Here is a 21355-nt window from a genome sequence, read left to right on the forward strand (position 1 = left end):
GACATGAGGAGGCAGTGGCGTGTGATTTGTGCCCTTCAAGGATACAAAAAAGATGGACTCAAGTCAAATAGGGTGGCAGCCATCTGCAGCAAAGCTCTACATCTGGTCTCTCCTTTATTTTATTTTTTATCAAAGCATTCTGGCCTCGCCTCACGGGTCTGCCCTCTGAGTGGGTCGGCCCTGCCTCGACTACTGACCTCATGTCCATCCAGAGCCAAATGGATTCTCCCTTGCTGCCCGCTCAGCATGTCTAGCACTGCAAATCTATTATTAATGTCATTTGAACAATAATTTCCCAATACCAAGACACAACTGCCAGATCCATTGTGCTTTGCTGTGTAAGCCATTTTGACTGAAATCATTCGATTTAGGGTCAACCAGGGGCAGCGCTGGGGACTTTTTCATTTATATTATTGTTCAAGGTACAATGCAGACGCCACACATACAGGATACACACTTTGAATTGTTCAACTGCTGACCCATAAAGGTTCTAAGGGTCCTCTATCTCCTGTTAGTGAACCTATTACGGCGTAATTGAATATGTGGACAGTAGGTGTATTTGTTTCCAGTTCAGTGCTCTTTCATCTATGACAGTAAATCCCTTTCCAAATATTTTGGGGCTGTCATTGTAAGGTGAAATTATTACAACGTATTGTTACATAAAGGGCAAATATGCAGTTTTTGAATGTAGCTTCATTTCAGACCCGCCCGTGCCCCCGCCTCGCCTGGCACCTCGGTCGGCCACCAGCGCACAGCCTTACATGAAATGTTACCAGTTTGAAGTTGGATTTTTTTTAAATGTACTGTACAGTCAATTCCAAATATAAGAGAGGTGATCAATTTACCTGATGACTCGGTGAGAACAGTGACGTGATGTAAGTGGGGATTTTCTAAGCTCAGCCATGCAGTCTTCTGCGTATATGACGCACGCCACCGTTATATATTTTTATCCTTGATTTGAAGTATAGAACTGTCCAATTCTTTCTTTCCTAACTTTTGTTGCTAACCGGAGTTAAATAATCTGGCTAAGAAACTATTGTAGTCTCTATTTACGAGAGGCTATGCCAATCGCAAGGCACGTATACTGTAGATAAATAACCATTTACACTCACATTCACACCAACTGGATAATTTAAAATCCTCAATTAACCTACCATGCAGGTTTTTGGAAGGTTGGAGAAAGCAAAAGTAGGCTACATGAAACAAAGAAAAAAAAAAAAAAACACAAAAGCATGAGGAGAACGTGTCAACTCCACACAGAAGGACCTGAGTCAAGCCTCGAACGCCAAACCTCTGGACTTTGTGACACACGTGCTTAACAATGAATCCACAGAATTTGAAGTGGTTTCTCAAAGCATTTTATACTGGTATGAAGGACAAGAGCACTGTTGAAGCACAACTGAATATAGTTAAATGTGAAATTTGAAGATAGTACTTGTAAGTGGACAGTGTTGCAGGCACCCCGCTGACCACTATAGTACTAAACGGGCACATAAAACCATAGTGCTTCGCTGGTGTCTCCTTTTTAATGTCAGAAAAATTGCCACTGAGCTCTGCAGGGTTCCCTCATGCTTCGAAGCTGCACACACTTCCGTGGCACGGTCGCAGCAGGCCACACTTCCACCTGCAGCATGGGGGATGATTGATTGCATAGACAGGCTCAGATGGAGCACAGCCCTGCTCATAGGAAGCTAAAAAGCCATCTGCACCCCGGGCCATTGTGAAGTGGTGCTTCAAGCTAAAGTATTTTATGTCCCACATGACTCCACTAGCAACCTTAAATTGGCTGGACAGGGGCAGTTTTAGTTCATCCATCCATCCAACCGTTTCCTGAGCCGCTTCTCCTCACAGGGGTCGCGGGCTCGCTGGTACACCCCGAACTGGTTGCCAGGCAATCGCACGGTTTTAGTTCAGTTGTGTTCAAACAATGAAATTCATTGACACTCGAGTTGTAGTTCAGCTCCATACTTTATTCAATAATCCACATAGTAAACATTGTCACCACCATCATGAAAAAAACCCCCAAAGAAATAGTTAAATGCATGTTTTTGTCTTCAAATTTTCTTTTTGTTATTAAAGTGACACACTTTTTGTGATTTTATGAAAGCTCATTCAAGTTAATGTGCTTCTGTTTTTTAGTAGGTTGTTACTGAGCAACGTAACCATGGGAACCCAGAACGACTCAGCTGGAAGTAAAGACTGCAACTTGACAGTTATGTTATATTTATATATTTGTCTTTGTCTCACATCTGCGCACTGTCGCCCCGCGTGCTGCCGTAAACGAAATCGTGAAATAATCTGTGTGTACGCAGGCTGCCCGGAGCTGCCTGAGACAAACACCACAAGTACAATGGCCAACTTTGTGTCACCATCTGCTGCATTGATGGGAAAAGCCATTGATAGCCACTAACTTGATCAATTTGATAGCAATGTGCGACTTAAAAGGGGCCAGTGAGGTTTACCAGATAAAACATAATAATAAACCCTTTGAACCCCCCCCAAGTGATCATCATTTGAATTTCAATTCATGTGAGATTTTTAAAATAATATCATTTCGCCAGACAAATTACATGGTTTTCTATTTCAAGAGCTGGAACAAATATGTTTAAAATCTTTTGTTTCCAGTGTTTCTAAGCATCAACAGTCATGATGACAGTTAAAAGTCACAATGGATGTTGACAACATGCTTATTAAAAACTTTTTTTTGTTTTTTTGTTAAATGACCAACAAATATGAATAAAACAATAATTCATTATGTATAAAAAGCAGACCACGAGCAGGTAAAAAAACAAAAAACACCATACATTTCTAAACTACCAACCAGCATGCGTTCTACGAAAAAACAAAACTATTACGTAATCCTATTTTTTTCTCATTTTTATTGTATTTTTTGGAACACACCACCATATTTACATCAGTCACCATATTAAGGCGATCATGCTAACCTGCAGCAGCATCCTCCAATAATTTAACACAACTCACAGAGCTGTGGCAACTTAACACTATTATACATTTTCTTTATAATCAACAAATTACAAAAAAGACCCAAAATAATTGTTTTTGACACCACACTGATGTTTAAATTGAGTTGACTGTAACGTGTTCAGCTGAAGTGAAAACAGTTATAATTTGTATAGTTTCAAAAATATTTTGTCAATTAGAAATGGTCTTCAAACTAATTATTATTCATACCGTCACTATTTGAGTTACGATTTAAGAATGTATTTGTTTAATTTGTTAAAATGTTTTTTTTTCATGGGAAATGACACAAGAAAGTGGCGAAAGATAAAAGATAGAAGATAAAATATTACCTTTTTGTATTACTAAATTCTGCCCTTCCCCCAAATCCAAGTCCAAAGTTATTCAAGATTTAAAAAAAAAAAAATATATATATATATATATATATATATTTATATATATATATATATATATGACAATGCCATGTACTTTTCATTAATATCTCCAACCAAACTTAAAGTCTTATACTACATACTGTATTATATAACCACTTTCTTTTGTCATTGGGCTAACTCTATCCACTTTGCCACTAAATATGGCCAGGGTATGAACCATTTTGGTCTTAAATGTATGTGCTCTGTATAATCTTCCTTATTAAACTTTTTGGGGTTTATGAATTTGACTAGCAAGATAAGTCCAAACAACCATGAAGTCCTCATGATGCACAGAGATAGCACAGGCATCGTGTTGTCGTTTCCCAGATAGATAGTAGATCTCAAAGGAGGGCTTTGATTGGATGAAGTGAATTGGAGCTCCAGCTGAGATGCCAGTTAATTGGCTTGGAGGCAGCTCCGCTCCGAGGAACGATTGGAGGAGCAGCTACGGGATCCAGCTCCGGTACTGATTGGACAGAGGTACTATGAAGAGGGGACAGTTGCCATTTTGTTCAAACATTGTGTCACGTTTGATAAATTGTTCATTTAGACTTAAGTGGTTCCTTTTTGTCTGCCTCCAATCAAGGATGGTAGAAAGGTTCACTAAATGGTCACATCCTGCTCCGAGAAGAAGCTCGTGAAGGTAATTATGATCTTTAAACAAGTCACAAGGAAATATCATGATTTGAGCACTCTGAATGTCATCCTCTGATTTTATTAAAAACTGCGGATGTAACCTTTATCTTCGGCCCACAGTCTCATTAAATAAAAACAAATATGAGAGACCTCATGCCAGCAATTCTGCCCTTCCTTGTCCTGACAATGGCTGGCGGCGTTGGGGTGTCAAATCTAATGAACAGCTGAGTGTGTGTGCAAGCGGGGATGGGGCAGAGAGTGGTGGCGGGGGGGGTGGCGAGTCAGGCGAGACACAAGTGTCCTTGTCAAAGATGTGCGAGCGAGGGGGTGCAGAGGCAACAACAAGCCCCAAATGGCTGCCATTTGAAGGCCAAGAAAAGGAGCCTCTCTTTCTGCTCGTGAATCACACTGTCACTCGTCTCTAGTTGACTGGTGTGACTCATGCGAGCCCCCTCAAGCGTGCGCCGAGGCAGACAGGCTTGACTCCAACAGGGCTGGGAATAGGCAGCTTTGGGACTATGTGGCCTTCACTTTGTTAGAGGAGGATTTGAAGGCTGAGCCGGGGGTCAAAAACTGCAGCGCCAGTGTAACATAAAAATCTCAGTGGATTCCGAACTGTATTTCCCCCCTCATCTCGTCATCCCTCGCTCCCTCTTCATCTGATTGGGCGGGAGGATTAGTGCTGGATTACCCACTGAATGGATGTGCGCCACAGTGTTTGTTTATGTGTGTTAAGGTCAAATTTTATATCTTGTCATATGACTTTGGGGGAGAGGATAGCAGCACAGCAATGTCAGTGAGTGAAATACAGTATTGCAAAAATTGTGGGTCACCACTAGCTTCGGTGTTTTCATTACCTTTATAACACTCATTTTAATCAGGATGGGCGAGTAGTACGAGTACCGATACCAGGTATCGGTATCGAGCCAATACCGGCCTCATTTCAAGATATCGGGTACTCGTGAAGGCTGCAGATACCAGCCGCCGACACTAAAGGCCAAAAAAACCCCAAATCTGACACAGAGTAAATCCTCCTCGCCAGTCGTTGGCGCTACATTGCGACGGGTTGACACATTGGAGAATCATCGCGTGCGTCAGAAGGAAAGAAAGGTCTTTGTTCGCAATTATCTGTCATTGTGTTCATTGAAATTGTATGTATCAAAAGTTGTTTCTCGTATTCACCATACGCTATGATGTATTGTAATGTATTATGTAAATACTAAATCACATTGTACTGTTTGTACAGTATTTTTCCTTGCTTTTATTTTGCTTCTCAATTGCCTTACATGGATGAAGATTAATTAAAAAAATTAATTTGAAGTTTTTTCCCCCCCCCCACTTGTGTTAAAAGTTGACATTCTATCCATACATGGTCATTATACCATTGCTAAAACAACATATAAAACTAATAAGGCGCATACACGCAGGCGTGTTTGATATGCACTTTTGGGATTAGAGTCAGTAGAGCACAAGTGCCAGCGGTTCATCCCCGGGAATAAATTAACATGAGACGAATGAACTCGGTGTGGATGGCAGATGAGAATGTTCAGCATACTCATTCGACGCTGATCCAAATTCGGACTCCTGCTGGACCGCTACCAGCACGCGTGTGTCACACTTTTTTTTCCGAATAAAGAGCACATGACGAGGCATTTAAATGCTTGCCGTCCAGCGTGGCTTGGATTAGCTGCCGGACTCCGCAGGGGTTTGATTGAGTGGACGAGAAGGGGCAGAGGTCTTGAGGGACGTGGGCGGGGTAGGCGTAATCTGCTAATCTAATTAATACCCGGGCTGTCAACAAGAAGCAGGGAAACACAGGATGCGCTAAACATCTGACGACCCCGGCGGCTGACCACAACGCAACTCGGTCACGCTTCCGCTCACATGCGTCCACACAAATTAGGCTATGAAACTACTACCACTCTGAGAACACTGACAAGACCACTGGTAAATTTGATTCGAGTAAAAATAGGCAACTGTCCCCTCAGGCCAGGTGACCCGCAAAAGCCTGAACACACAAAGCAGCAGGACTCGCATGGTACTGACACGCAGCTGTTCCCATCAGTCTGGGTCCATTCTCAGCGCCAGTCGCAATATCGCTCTGCATTGTCCCGGAATATCCAATTTCGGCAGATTAAACTGTCTGTGTCGCATTTTATTATTCCGTCTCTGATGAAAATGTCAATCCAATCTGCTTGGATGTTGCGGTTATGACCACGGGAACTCCATGACGGTGCTCAGGGAGAACGGCGTCCTCCGGTCTGAGCATTCAAAGAGATGCGTGAGGATGCGGAGGGATGCCTGGTTGCGCTGATCCCGAGAGGCAGCTGAGACAACTGGAACCCGACACATGCTGTGCAAGGTTTGTAGGGACAGGTGGAGCAAATGGCTCCTGAATTCAAGTAAACTCAAGCAGATTTTCTCGGTAAACAACACAAATGGGACTCACTCATGACCCACCCTTAGGAGGTTGTTTGCGTGACGTTCTTTGTTACAATGATGAAGCAAAAACAGAAAGGGCATGGGGTGATGAAGAAGAATCTGGATGAATTGTGGATTTTTTTTTTTTAAATTCTGTTTACATTGCATCAAAATAATTTCTTGAATATTGCATGCAGTGAACCCCCGCTATTAAGGAGGATAGGGACCGAGCCCTGCTGCCAAAAGCAAATAATTGACGGCCCTTTAAAAGGTTTATCATTGCCTTTAGAGGCCACAAGAAGGCAACAAAGCACTATTTTGTCTAAATGAATGTCCTCGACTCACTTCCACATAGTTCCTTGACACCAAGATGACACAAGATTTGGGCAAAGCACTATTTTTGTCCAAATGAAACTTCTAAACGCCTTTCAACATAGATCGTTACTACACGATTGTGATACAGTAATACTTTTACTACAGAGGCCTGAGCACAAAATCTGTGAATGGGTGAATTTGCGAATACCGAACCACGAATATTTGGGGTTTCACTGTACATTTTCAGAGATGAGTTTATTTGAGGATGTATAATTAGGTCATGATTATTCAGCCTTAGAGGAACCCAATGTTCTATTTAGTCCCTAGTCTCAACAATTTGATGGTGAATACTTCAATTCAAATCTCCGATTTCTCGCCATGAATTGGCAACCGACATAAAGAGAGGAAATACTTAAATAAATACATATGGCTGTTTCTGCAGCAGCAGATGGAGGAGAATGTTTGTGTCTGTAGGCATGAGCATCAAATAAACAAGAAAGTGCTTTTGAAACTCCTCTCACCGATCGAGAAGCCGACTGTAATCTTGTGGAACACAGCCCCCTTCGCTTTTGAGTTCTGCAAACACTTGTGTGAAAAAGTGAGGGTCTGCGTTGATTCGCAGCATTTTGGAGCTTGTGGCGTTGATGATGGCGAGGCATCGGTCCCAGAACGCCTCTTTACCCGCCTCAACCAGGAAGGGCTTCAGTGGATAGGATATTTCATTGCCCATGTACGAGTAGGACAGGTAGAGGCAGGTGAGCAGGATGGCTTGAAGCTCGTGCTCCGACGCCACAAGGTCGCCGTCCACGACTTCTCGACACAGCATGTAGACGAAGACCACGTTGGCTGGCGTGACGAAGGCCTGGTCTTGCCAGCCCTGGAGCAGAAGTGAGCGATCCACGGCTCTCAGCCAGAGAACGGGGTCAGACGGAGACAGATGCTTCAGGCGGTAGCAGCGGCAGCACAGGAACTCCCCCAAGCAGCGAAGCAGCTCGCTAGTGGAAGCTTGAACGATGACGCGTTTGGGAGACGTGGTCACTGTACCTTGGGGAACTTTTTTCACAGAAGAAAGCTGCTGGGGTTTCATGCAGCCATATCCGTGGCCCTGACCCAGTCCCAAGCCATAGCCGAGGCCCGGGCCAAGTCCTGCCGGGACCTCGTAGCTGGTCAAGTTGGCACACGACAGAGACTTCCTCACATTCTGATAATTGAGGTGCAGCACAGGATCCCGTTGGTAAAGGTTTATGTTGTTGTTGTTGTTGAGAGGGTCAACGAGGCCAACCAGACCATTGGAGCCTTTCTTGGGGTTCCCCTTCTTCTTGGTAGAGGCCACGAGTCGTTTCCACGTGAGCACCGGGAGGAAGATGGACTGGCCTCTCTTCAACCCGCGGTCTTTCTGACTGTTGAGAGAACGGCTGCTCAGGCTCGGGTAGTGGCTTAACGAACCGGGACGGTTGTCATAGTAGCCTGACTTGCGTGAGCCGGGGGACAGAGATAGTACAGTACCCATGATGCACCAGAGATGATGATGTTGACACTGATGACCAAACTCTCTCTCACTCGTCTTCAAGCAAATGACTTGAAACAATCTGCAACTCAAGAAAAAAACAAAACAAAACATCAAATGAAGATGTGCTCGTGCTGCTCGCACAGTTTCGGCTACCACTGGCTGCACAGAACATGATTGGTGCTTTTAAGGTACTCAGAGGGAAGCTGTCATTTTACATCCAGAAAATTAAACACAGTGGATTTCAGCACTTATCATCCATCTCAAAAGATGTTGAAGAGCCACAGACAAAATCTTTGGATGTTGAGTATTGTGTTGTATTGAATTATTTGATAACTAATGACAGGCGTAATCATTTTTGAGCCATCAGTTGATTGTTAAGAATTTGGGAGATTGAGTGGGATTTATTGGTGATTAACAGTGTCCAGAAGCCATTAGAGTGCACGAATGGAGCCGCTGTTGATTCAGTCGCAACGAGTCTGCTTGCTGTCTGAAGAAGCAACCGCGTTGTCATCTGTGGAAACCGGAGCTACAAACGTCCACAAACATGTCTGCTGTAGCTCCATTAAACTGCACTAATCTGCTCAAACAAACACTGGAATCCAAACCGGTTCTGAAAATCCTGAGATACTCTCCCCCATTATTCATATTTTAACTAATTGATTCATTCCCACAGTTGATCTAGGATATTTATTCAAATGGCCATCCACATCCATCCATTCAGAGGGGAGATTTCAATTTCAACACAACTAAATGTTTGTACCTATCATATAAAAGTCTCTCTCTCTCTCTCTCTCTCTCTCTCTCTCTCTCTCTCTCTCTCTCTCTCTCTCTCTCTCTCTCTCTCTCTCTCTCTCTATTTTTTGCTTAAAATAGGTCCACAGTTAAAGGGAAGGTGTGGTAGGTACATACACGAAAGTCACAACAACAATAGTATATAGTTATATCAAGTCTTGTTTAATTATATAATATACTGTTGGTGTTATTGTTTAGGGTCTACTGCAGGCACTGTATATTTTTGGTATTGTGACACGATTAAGGGTATGGAGAGTCAGGCATTAGTAACGTCTATAGTTATGGTTTATTGTATCGTACAGTACAATATAGGTATACAGTATAGTAGGCTAGTGCTACTCTATTTTAGTGTAGTAGAGGAAGTCTATGTAATAATGTATTATACCATAGTATTATTCTGACATACCTCTTGGCAAACAATGGGCATACGACTATTGTTTTGCAAGATAGTGGCTCATAACTAAAGGATTAGTCTATATACAGTATACAGTACGTACAGTGGGTACGGAAAGTATTCAGACCCCCTTAAATCTTTCACTCTTTGTTACATTGCAGCCATTTTCTAAAATCATTTAAGTTTGTTTTTTTTCCTCATTAATGTACACACAGCTCCCATATTGACAGAAAAAAAATCTGAAATTTGTGCAGATTTATAAAAAAATAAAAATTGAAATATCACACAGCCATAAGTATTCAGACCCTTTGCTCTGACACTCATATATTTAACTTGGGTGCTGTCCATTTCTTCTGACCATCCTTAAGATGGTTCTACACTTTCATTGGATTCCAGCTGTGTTTGATAATACTGATTGGACTTGATTAGGAAAGCCACACCCATGTCTATATAAAACCTTACAGCTCACAGTGCAAGTCAGAGCAAATGAGAATCATGAGGTCAAAGGAACTGCCCGAAGAGCTCAGAGACAGAATTGTGGCAAGGCACAGATGTGGCCAAGGTTAAAAAAAAATGTCTGCTGCACTTAAGGTTCCTAAGAGCACAGTGGCCTCCATAATCCTGAAATGGAAGACGTTTGGGACGATCAGAACCCTTCCTAGAGCTGGCCGTCCGGCCAAACTGGGGATATCCTGAATGAAAACCTTCTCCAGAGTGCTCAGGACCTCAGACTGGGCCGAAGGTTCACCTTAAAAAAAGACAATGACCCTAAGCACTCAGCTAAAATAACAAAGGACTTGCCTCAGAACAACTTAGTGACTGTTTTGTATGGGGCAGCCAGAGCCCTGACTTAAACCCAATTGAGCATCTCTTGAGAGAGCTGAAAATCGCCATCCACCAACATTCACCATCCAACCTGACAGAACTGGAGAGGACCTGCAAGGAGCAATGGCAGAGTCTCCCCAAATCCAGGAGTGAAAAACTTGTTGCATCATTCCCAAAAAGACTCTCGGCTGGGTGAGCTCACAAGGGGCTTCTGCTAAATACGGAGCAAAGGGTCTGAATGCTTATGGCTGTGTGATATTTCAGTTTTTCTTTTTGAATAAATCTGCAAAAATGTCAACAATTCCCTTTCTTCAGTCAATATGGGATGCTGTGTGTACATTAATGAGGGGGACAAATAAACTTGAATGATTTTATGAAATGGCTGCAATATAACAAAAAGTGAAAAATGTAAGTGGGTCCAAATACTTTCCCGTGTACCCACTGTATACTGTACGTCTGTCTGCTTTGATGAATGGATGAATAGAATGCCTCCAATTTGAACAAAAAGTGTATCATATAAGAAGTTAGCACACTTTTTCGATTACAGCCCAAACATCTGCGGTTACAATACTCAAGCAACATCCAGTCCTCTTGAAAGATGCTCACCTGAGCGAAGCAGACTATACAAAGCCAGTTGCGTCGCAGTCCTCACAGATGCAAATGCACCGATCGGCAAAGAAGACTTTTTTTTTTCTCCAGCACACAACGGACAAAAAAAGTCACTCTTGCAGAAGCTTTGGCCATGCGGACGGGATGCGCTTGTCATCCTCCTCCTCTGCACCTTTAGAGCCAAACTCGAGGCGCGCGTGGAAATATTGCTATGAAATGTCTCGTCTCCATGTTTGAAGATGCGAACCTCCACACTTTCATTTAGTGCCCATCCGTTGAGCGAAGATCCGAGTCTCGCTTCCTCATCGACGTCCTCACCCCGAGTCTTCCAAACGGAGCGGTGAGGGTCCCAGTCCCGCTCCCGGCACACGGACCTCGTGCGCGAGCTCTCCGGGATGTTATTCGGCTTCTTGCAGCCAGTGGGAGGACACGGCGGCTCGTAGCCCCGCCCCTACTCCTGCCACAGATTTGAAGTCAGCTGCAGCGCAAGCACGGTCGAACCCGAACATTGACCCTAATTCGGCGTTTGCCTGTGGCGGCCCGTCCATTTGCAAACAGTCTTGAGGAGGGATTTACCAGACTTTCATTCCCTTCTTAAAACCACCACTGCCATGATAAAAAAAAACATCAATGGCACACAAAAACGCAATGAACAGCATGCAACTGTGCCACTTCAAAAATCATGGTTTGTCTAATAACTGGACATAAAAATAAAACATTTAAAAAATATACATCAATGTATTAATGTTTGCAGATTGCTACAGATGTGTTTTGTTCGTTGAAATTGGCTGTAACAAGTTTTGCTTTACCAACCGATCAGAGGACGTAAAAAATGCTGCTGTCATCAAGCGAGAGGACAAATTTGAAATCTGATTGGTGAAGGAAAAAGTCACATTGCTAATACAGAGGGGCTTGGGATCCAGCCTTGCTGCGAATAGCAAACGTTTGTTTATAATTGACCCCCACCCAAAAAAAAAAAAAAACTGTAATCACCAAGAGATGCCGCAAGATGGCGACAAAGCACTTTTCTTCTATTGGACAAGGCTATGGGCTGACTGCTCACAGGCCAATTTGCCAATGACGAACCACGAATATGCAGGGACTCACTGTATAGTTTAAGTTATATCGACCCGCAATAATGATTTTTAAAGGTCCTGGGCAGATCAGACTGAAATGGCAGCACATCAAAGCTGAAATCTCATTGGACAAAAAATAAAAAAACTCCAACATCCACACACCGGCAGAAACATGACGAAACGAAGAGAATCGACTGTTGGGAACAAATTCGTGTCATTTCATGGAATAAACATTAGAAGTTAGGTTGTAAATGTACTGTCTGTGCTCCTGGTGGTGCTCAGGCCAGCAGACGGAAAAGGCCTTGCTGGCCCTGATGGCTCACCACTGCCAACCATCTTAATTTACTCGTAAATCTATTTACGCGGACTGAGTTTTGGGCCATTTAGTTCAATACAAAGCTATCTTTCTATTGTATGAACAGCAATAAGTGGATAACGGGTTGATTTCAAATCAAATAAAAAACTCTGCAATGTCGTCTATGGGGGCATTTCATTGTTCTGCTTGTCACCGTACGCTGGTGGCATAGATAGATGAACAAATTCAAACAATATTAATGTATTTGTGAATTAAGTTGTAGTGGCAAGTGGTATGGGAGGCTAGCATGGACAAAAAACCCCAAAAAAAAAACACACACAATGTGGTTACAGTGTAGGGGCAGCATGGTAAACAGTGGTTAGCGCATCTGCCTCGCAATTCTGAGGTTTTGGGCTTGAATCCTGACTCTGGCCTGCCTATGCGGCATTTGCAGGCTCTCCCCGTGCATGCGTGGGCACTCTGGCTTCCTCCCACGTTCTAAAAACATGCATGTTACGATGTTAAGGTGTGGGCAAAACATTGTGCTTACATTTGATTTTGAAAACACCCAGATGGGCAAGTTCATTCTTAGATGAAGTGAAAAAGAAGTTTAAATGCAAAATATGCATATTTGTTCATTTTAATGTTCAAATAAAAATCTGCTTACTTGTAATTGTATTATTGATAATTCATTTAAACACAATTAATGAATATTGCAATGATTGCATAAAATGAAATACAAATGTTACACCAAGCTGAAATCTGTGAAACATTATTATTAAAACATACAGTATAAAACATACACGAATAAGCGCCATTAGGCACATTGCTGCTGTTTGCCCCAGTCTCAAATTTAGCCTTATAAAATACAACACGAACAATAACAGAAACCACAACCACGATGATAATAATGCTCAGTGACATATTGGTTTTGATTTATAATGCTTTTATTGTTATGGTTGATGTTTACAATGTTGTAGGACTGTGCTGCATCATAATGAGAAGTGTGTCAAAGTGTTTCGAATATTTTCCCCCTCTCGTAAATGTTAGTGATGCATGCTCAGCTACGTGCGGTATCGTATAATGCGGACATACAGCTGCAGGTATTCATTACGGATAGGAGTACAGTACGTTCGTCAATTGCAAATACATACAGGTAAATAAATAATCCTCATTGCTGGTCAGTCTTCCGATAAGTAAATCCTGTGCCATGTTGCTGCCATGACCGAGTTGTCAGGTGCAAGAGGATCAGTTTCCTCATGAGAAAAGCAAAATATCAACAAACCACCAATCACAACCTCTGGGCAACTTGCACACTTTTGTCTTAAATGGAAAAATGATGTGAATTTAGCGTTAACGTCATTTCAAAATGGCCTTGCGCTGACTCACCAGTCACAATATTTAGTTCACGAGCACATTCTAATGAGATAAAATAATTTCTGCCTTAAATTATTTTCAAAGCAACTACAGATTGGATTGTGAAGCCAGAATAAAACATTTTTTCAGTAATTAGTTCATTCTTTGTGGCTGTAACACAGCAGTATGAGAACTGCATTAGGTGGGAGAAGAGCAATAAAAGCTTGCATCTTGCTTTCCCAGAGGGGCAGAACTAAGGAAGCTCAAGAGAAAAACACAGCAATCAAATTGGGATGGGGCAGCGGCGATAAGAAGAGAATGTGGGCAGCCCAAAAGCAAACGTAAACAGATTTTACCAGCAACTAAGATGACAGGTCTGCTGTAAAATGGATAGAAAATACATTTAAAAAAAATGTGTGGGTCTTTTTCCATTTTCTTCTTAAAAAAATATAATAATAATATTCAGAACAGTTGAATCACTGAATCCTCTGCAGTCATAAGTGATGTTTCGTCTTCCCTTATAAATAATATCCCCCATAAGTACTTTATAGATTGCAATGTACTATTAAGTCAGTGTGGTAAATACAAATCAACAGCAGTAAACAAGCCTGTTAACTCACAAAAAAGAAGCAAATGAAGCAAAATGCATTGCATTTGTATCGCATAATTTGTACTCTCTCTCGCTGCACACGCACGCACACACACACACACACGCACACATGCGCACACATGAGCAAAAGGAGTAATCTAATTACCAATTCAATGTTTCACAACAACAGATGACCTGAAATGTGGATAAATATGGGAATTATATATTTCGACATCAGTGTAAATAGACATGGATATCGTTTGTCCTATGCTGAAATTGAAAATTATATAACGCATCGGGATTGTCTTTCTTTACCAAATCTTTTTTTTTCAACCATCCATCCATCCATTCATTTTCCATACTACTCATCCTCACAAAGGTCACGGCCATGCTGACGCCTATCTCAGCTGATACTGGGCGAGAGGTATAGCACTTTTAACCATCTTATTTATTTTTATTTTTTTTTATGTGACCTAGTTTGACTCACTCCTTTGCCCTACATTACGACCCAAAAACACTAATACGGTGTATGGAATCCATCAGCATTGCATCAGTTTTAGTGCAGTTTTGTACTCATGTCTGTCGTCATGTTACAAAAGCAGACAAGTATGATGTTCTCTTTTCCTGCCATCTATCTATCTATCTATCTATCTATCTATCTATCTATCTATCTATCTATCTATCTATCTATCTATCTATCTATCTATCTATCTATCTATCTATCTATCTATCTATCTATCTATCTATCTATCTATCTATCTATCTATCTATCTATCATGGTAAACAGAAACTCTTTCCCTTTAGTGAACACTTAATCACAGTTGCAGCTCTCAGCTAAGAAATAAAATGTTCTGTTCATTTTCTTCCATTTTAGATTTTTTTTTTTTTTTAATTTAGTTTTTTTTTTTTTTTTTTTACAGGAGCAGAACATGAGCATAATGTCATCCTCAGCTCAGTGAACAAAGAACGAGCGAAACAAAAAATGATTCAGCAGCACAAGGATGCGTCAAAGCCAGACGATGTGAACGCGTGGAAGGGATGGCTTCACAAAAAGGAGGCGTTGGAAAAAGGTGAGGGTAATAAATTGAGGTTGGGAATGTCAGACAGGTTCACGTCGGGACATACGTGCCTGTCAGTCTCATCACTCTTTAATCTCCTGTTTCAGACCTGTGAAAAGGGACACAAAGCACAAAATTCAGACAATTGGATATGAAAACAAGTGCACTGTTCTAGTTTAGTGCACAAAGTGTTTTATAAACAGCCTGTTTAATACAGGTTTCATCGTTGTGATTGTGGAAAAGTGCAACCAATGTGTGTGTCACCTGTGTGTGTGTGTGTGTGTGTGTGTGTGTGCCTATGTGTGTTCGTGTAGTAGTGGTGGTAGTAGATATAAACACACGACTGATATGGCAGGCCATTTGAGCATTTTTTTTCCAATATCCCACAAGTAGCACTATTAGCACACAGTTGTCAACTATTGCAGTTTTGTTGTTGTTATACTAGTGCACTCTAGTTGTTCTTCTCATGTGCTGAATTGGCCATTTACTGGTACGATCTTTGTCTTCACTAGTAGGACAATTCAGCGCACTGGTAGAGCGAGTAGTGTGAACGAGTAAAATAATTACATGTTATTAGTGAGGCAAAACTGTGCACTTTTCCGACAACCGCATGCTACTAGTTCTACTAGTGACATTAGATAATTCTACTAGTTAACATCTAGCGTGTCAGTACTAGCGTACAGATGTCAACTAGCGCACAGTTTTTCCTCATTAGTAACATGTAGTTGTTTTACTAGTGCACTCTAGTCATTCTAAAAGTGTGCAAAAATGTCATACAGTAGTGGAAGGCAGTAGGGGGAAAATAGACAGCATCATTCTACTAGTGCGCAGAATTTGCTTACTAGTGAGAATGAAGCATACAGATCCATCATTCTGCAAGGCTATGCAGCTGAACAGGACAAAGTTTAAAAAAAAAAAAAATATATATATATATATATATATATATAATCAATAATGCTGGCCTATGTAACTTAAACCATTTGAGTAATGGGAGTGTTTCTTGAATCAATCAGACATCAAATTCACCCTCAAAAGGTCAGAATGCTGGATCTTGATGACGTCAGCATTTTTCGTCTTTTGTTTGGTTGCCATGTTGGACTGGCAAACTATATCGAAGCACTCTGCACACATTAATACATTTTCCAATCAGCATCTCTGGTCCGTATAGTGTATTTTGTTTATTTTTTGTGTTTTTCTCATAGAAATTAATTAAATGTGAATTCTGAATTTGTCCAAATGATATACGTGGCAAATTTGCATGCTGTTATATTAAATTTATATGTAGTATTGATGGTTTCTACAATCATGATGTGAGAGTGTTAGTATTAAATCGGGTCAATCCCCAATGCAGGCGCAGGTACCACATGCACAGACGGCCCCTTGGCAGGCTGGTTTGTTTTCGGCATCCATGCAGCAATACTGCCCTCTTGTGGAACATAAATATATTGTCTTCTCGTGAGGTACAGTTCAAGTACTTGCCAGTAGAGGACGCTCAAGGCACGTGATGAAGCTCATCAGGGTTGCTGTGCTGTAAATTCTTTTTGGTCGCTATTGACTGTACATAACCTGCATTGCAATCATGGAAAACATTTTTGGGGTTTATTTGGTCTGTTTACATTGCTAATAAACTAATAAACTCGATTATTTTTTATGTTAAATTCAGTTTCTTCATGTGAGCAGCTAAACCAGCAACATGCAAATAATCCCTTTACATTTTTTCATTTCTTCAAAAATTATAATAGAACATATTAAGGGCATCCTGTCTTTTCATTACTCATGCTCTTCTATCCAACTTCATATACAATCTTAGCCACAACACGGAGTGTATAATGTCATACAGTGGATAGACAAATAGATAATTATTCATCCCATGAGGAAATTCAATTACAGCAGCAATATTCCTTCATATACACTCGTATTAATAATATAGAAACAAAGCAACAAATTCAAAACAAATACAAAGATAAACTTTTACGAGGAAGTGTACATCTAATCTAAACCAGAAGACTGAAAACAGAAGATTAAGATGCATCCTGTCGACGTTGTAATACATATAGTCCATTTATGCTACAGTAATATTTGTACAATTAGTGCAAAGTGGTATGTGTAATTATATTGACAGTGATATATGACGCAATGATGAATTATATTACAACTAATATGTGCAGAGCTTGAAAGTGTTGATACGAATATGACATGAATATCAAGCGTTCAGGTAAGAGCTGCAAAAACTCTCTCTGTACGATGATGATGATGATGATGAGAATAATTCTCCCTTTTGATAACCGGCATCAATTGAACAATATATCTATTGTTGTGCTTTTTGGAGTTTGCAGTGTTGTAAAACTGCACTATATTATCCCGACAAGTGTGGTTAATGTGTTTCTGTAATGTTTGTGGCTTTGCTTGGCTTGCTGGAAAATGCAAAGTATTAAAAAGTCAAAGATTGCGCCTTGATTATTATTATTATCTTTGTAAAGGAAGAATTTTTGGAAAGAACTCTCAGATTGGATCTTATTCCATTGTCCAGATGTACCTAATGAAGAGTCCGCCTAACCTTTCTGTCATTGGCTGGGCTTGGGGGTGGGTCAGGGTGAGGGTCAAACCTGTTAACCCCTCCATTGAAGAACACATCATCGGGGGGTGTTCTCTACACCTTTAGTCACACAAATACACATCCTGATCCCACAGGCAGAATATAGCTGTCAACACACAGCAAACATTTGATCCGGCGAGGGGATCAGCCCGCTGATCCTCACCCCCATTAGCTCAATGTGTTTCACGCCATTGCTTATATTTTACTGTCTGCACACTGAATAGATGCAGTGGCGACGTGGGGGTTAGGATTTATACCCATAAAGATGACATATCAACAATCGCAGTTGAGACACACGGATGCTTTTAAAAGTAATAAAGCACAGCATTAGCCGTTTTAAGGGTGTGATGGGATTTATAGGGCCAGAGAGAGAAGCCTTTCAGCCCCTCTTTGGGGATTTGGGGACAATTTATTTGTTGTTAAAGCACCGCCCGTGGTGTTAACCCATGACCTCGCTGCTCCCTGACCCGCGGGAGGACAGCTCCATCCACGCGTCAGGGAGAAAGCTTGTCACAGCGGAAACATCCAGGACACTGGCAGGACTGCTGGGGGGGGGGGGCAGGCAGACAATTAGTGGCCTGGTGATCAAAAACACAGCCTGAGTAAAGAATGTCAGCCCACCGGATACATCAAGTGTCTGCGGGAAAAGTGTGAATGGAGACAGACGAGAGAGACGAGGGCAGATTAAGAGCTTGGAGCAGAGTCCTTCCGCGCGTGTGTGTGTGTGTGTGTGTGCAGTGCCAGCGATCATGTCGCTGCTTCGCCCTACCGCTTCATCAAGAGTAATTATAGTCATAAAAACACAAATTAGACACTGCGGTTCAGGTGATGGATAGAAAACATGTTCGCTGAGTCAACGGTTTTAAACAAGCAGTAAAAAAGCAAAAATGTATATTTAAAATATGTAAAATGGTTTATTTTAAGGCGGCACGGTGGATGACTGGTTAGCGCATCGGCCTCACAGTTCTGAGGACCTGGGTTCAAATCCGGCCTCGCCTATGCGGAGTTTACATGTTCTCCCCGTGCCTGCGTGGGTTTTCTCCGGGCACTCCGGTTTCCTCCCACATCCCAAAAACATGCAAGGTAGGTTGACTGACGACTCTAAATTGCCCGCAGGTGTGAATGTGATGTGCAAATGGTTCTTTGTTTATATGTGTCCTGCGATTGGCTGGCGACCAGTTCACGGTGTACCCCGCCTCTCGCCCGAAGTTAGCTGGGTTTGGCTCCAGCACGCCCGCGACCTCAGTGAGGATTAAGCGGTACAGAAAATAGATGGATGGACGGGTTTATTTAAATAATTCAGTGGTAACTAATTCAATATTGTAATTGCATTATTTATAATGAATTTTCTTGTAAATAATAAACTGTTGAAGTCCGCATATTTTTGGTTTGTCATTCGTAAATTCGTCTATTCAAGGATTTTTATTTTTTGAACTTAGCCACCACTGTAAAACTCACCTATTAGCTGCTTTTATGCATCATCTGGTGGGATCTTGGTGCCCAGTAAGTGTTCAAGTGAGTTGAGGAGCTTCATTTAAAATAAAGTAGTCCTCTGCCGCCATCTTGGGGTATCTTTAGGAAATTACAATAAAATTATCAAACTTTTTTGGGGGGAGGCACATCAATGACATTTATCCATAAAACTCCTTACAATAAATGAAGTAAGCCAATAAATTCATTTTAATTAAGCAATTTTAGTTTGAAAATACTGCTACATCAGTACAACAAATATGAAAGGGCTCTTGACTATGTAAATGCTCGACGGCCCGTGGGTCCTACGTTGCCCACCTCTGTGCTAGGCCATCTCTTCTTTCCAGGTCTCCAGACCTCATGTTTGTGTCTGCGGACTGAATGTGCTGAGGGCTTTTTTTTTTTTTTTCTTCCATCAATGACATTTTCAGGCTGTCAAGGGGAATGTGGAAGTGGGTGAGCACAAACAGCCTCACAAGCACGGAACAGGGTCACATTATCTTCAAAGCCCGTCACCTTCGGCGTGATATGACTCAGGCCTAAAAAAAAAAGAAAAAGAAAAAAAAAGACAGACATCTAACATTCCTGAGCCCATTCCACAAGGTACAATAACTTCCTAGAATTCTTCGACCCTCGACAGCGGAGCCAGGGCACATCCTGTTGTCCACGCAGCACTTCCTGCGAATGCCGCTCGCTCAGTCTTCCGCGTTGCCATGGCCACCTGAACACATTGTAACTTGTCTTGCGCACAAAACGGTAATGCTGGCAAGACTGCAGGAGACCCAAACGACCTGGCAGGAGACCCAAAGAGACACTAGGTGGGGATCAATTAGCTAATGTGTGTTTTATTAGTGCAAAAACTTCCTGCAGTAGCTGAAATGTAAAGCTTTGCAATCTAATGTATTATTATTGTGCACTTATTCATACATCCAGCTGTCTCCTGTTGTTTTCGGAAGGAGCCATGTTAGGTAATTTTCGGACTTCAACGTGCAATAGGAGTTTCCTGTTTTGTTTTTGTTTGCTTGTTGCCAGCTTCAATAGAGTAATTCCTGAGTTCATCACCACATTGTTAGAGAAAGAGAGAAAGCAGATTCTCTTTTGTACAAAATCAGAATCAGAACTCTCCAGAAGGCTACAAACCAGAGCAAACAGAGACAGAAAGAAAAGCTGTTAAATGAAATGTTTAGCAGGTTGTAGCATGTGTCCTAAGTGATGGATGATTTTATGACTTTTGCCAAGTAGATGTTTTGTTTGGTTGCTAGTTCTTAGAATTATGCCTATTTACCCTGATTTCCAGGAAAGATTGCTGGGCACAAAATATTGGGACCAGATGCCCGGAACCCTAAACAGGATTAGTGGTATAGAAAATAGTTGGATGGATGGACTTGTACGGATTACAGTTTTTTTGATTACGCTGTGCATTGATTTTCACAAGAATCATGTCGTTCAGCCTGGCGTTCATTCTGAGCGCCATTCTGATTTGAATAGTTGAACATGTGCAGTAATTCAATAAGTCAGCTGGGGTAAGCTCACGTGAGACCCCAATGAGGACAAGTGCTGTGGAAAATGGATGGATGGATGCATGGCGGAGTGATGTTTCCAACCTAAATGGGATATGGATCAGCAGCCACTTGGAATAGAGAAAGATGGACAAAAGCGATTGTGCCCTGTGACATCATGCATCAGAAAGGTGATACTGGCTCACCTCCCGCTGTAGTTGACTCATTTGCCAAAACTAGTAAACATGGAGGTTAGCTGGAATGTTAAGACCCTTATTTGGCGATGTGGCATCGTCCGCCTAGTGGGGCGGTCCATTGTTGGACAGTTCTGACTGAACATCACTGACATTCCTTCGTGATGAGTCAGAGGGAATCAGTTATTCAGTGGAAAAATACGCACATTTCAAGAACATGAGGGTGTTTGTGACTGTTTGGTTTCTGTAGGACGAATCCCCTATTTTGTCATTCCTGTTAGATTTCACAGGCTTTCAATATCAGATGGCACACCGGATGCCGATTATT

General features: G+C 41.7%; 1 protein-coding gene across 1 annotated transcript; it reads right to left on the reverse strand.

Moving 5' to 3' along the window:
* Positions 1-1965: 1965 nt before the first annotated feature.
* Positions 1966-11275, reverse strand: si:dkeyp-92c9.2 (uncharacterized protein LOC571482 homolog). Its single transcript, XM_061665359.1, has 2 exons — positions 10892-11275; positions 1966-8353 (listed from the first exon to the last, which is right to left on the reverse strand). The coding sequence occupies exon 2, from the start codon at positions 8272-8274 to the stop codon at positions 7282-7284; it is 993 nt and encodes a 330-aa protein (XP_061521343.1). The 5' UTR covers positions 8275-8353; positions 10892-11275; the 3' UTR covers positions 1966-7281.
* Positions 11276-21355: the final 10080 nt, after the last annotated feature.

This window comes from Phycodurus eques, chromosome 20 (genome assembly GCF_024500275.1).
Source record: "Phycodurus eques isolate BA_2022a chromosome 20, UOR_Pequ_1.1, whole genome shotgun sequence".
NCBI lineage: Eukaryota > Metazoa > Chordata > Actinopteri > Syngnathiformes > Syngnathidae > Phycodurus > Phycodurus eques.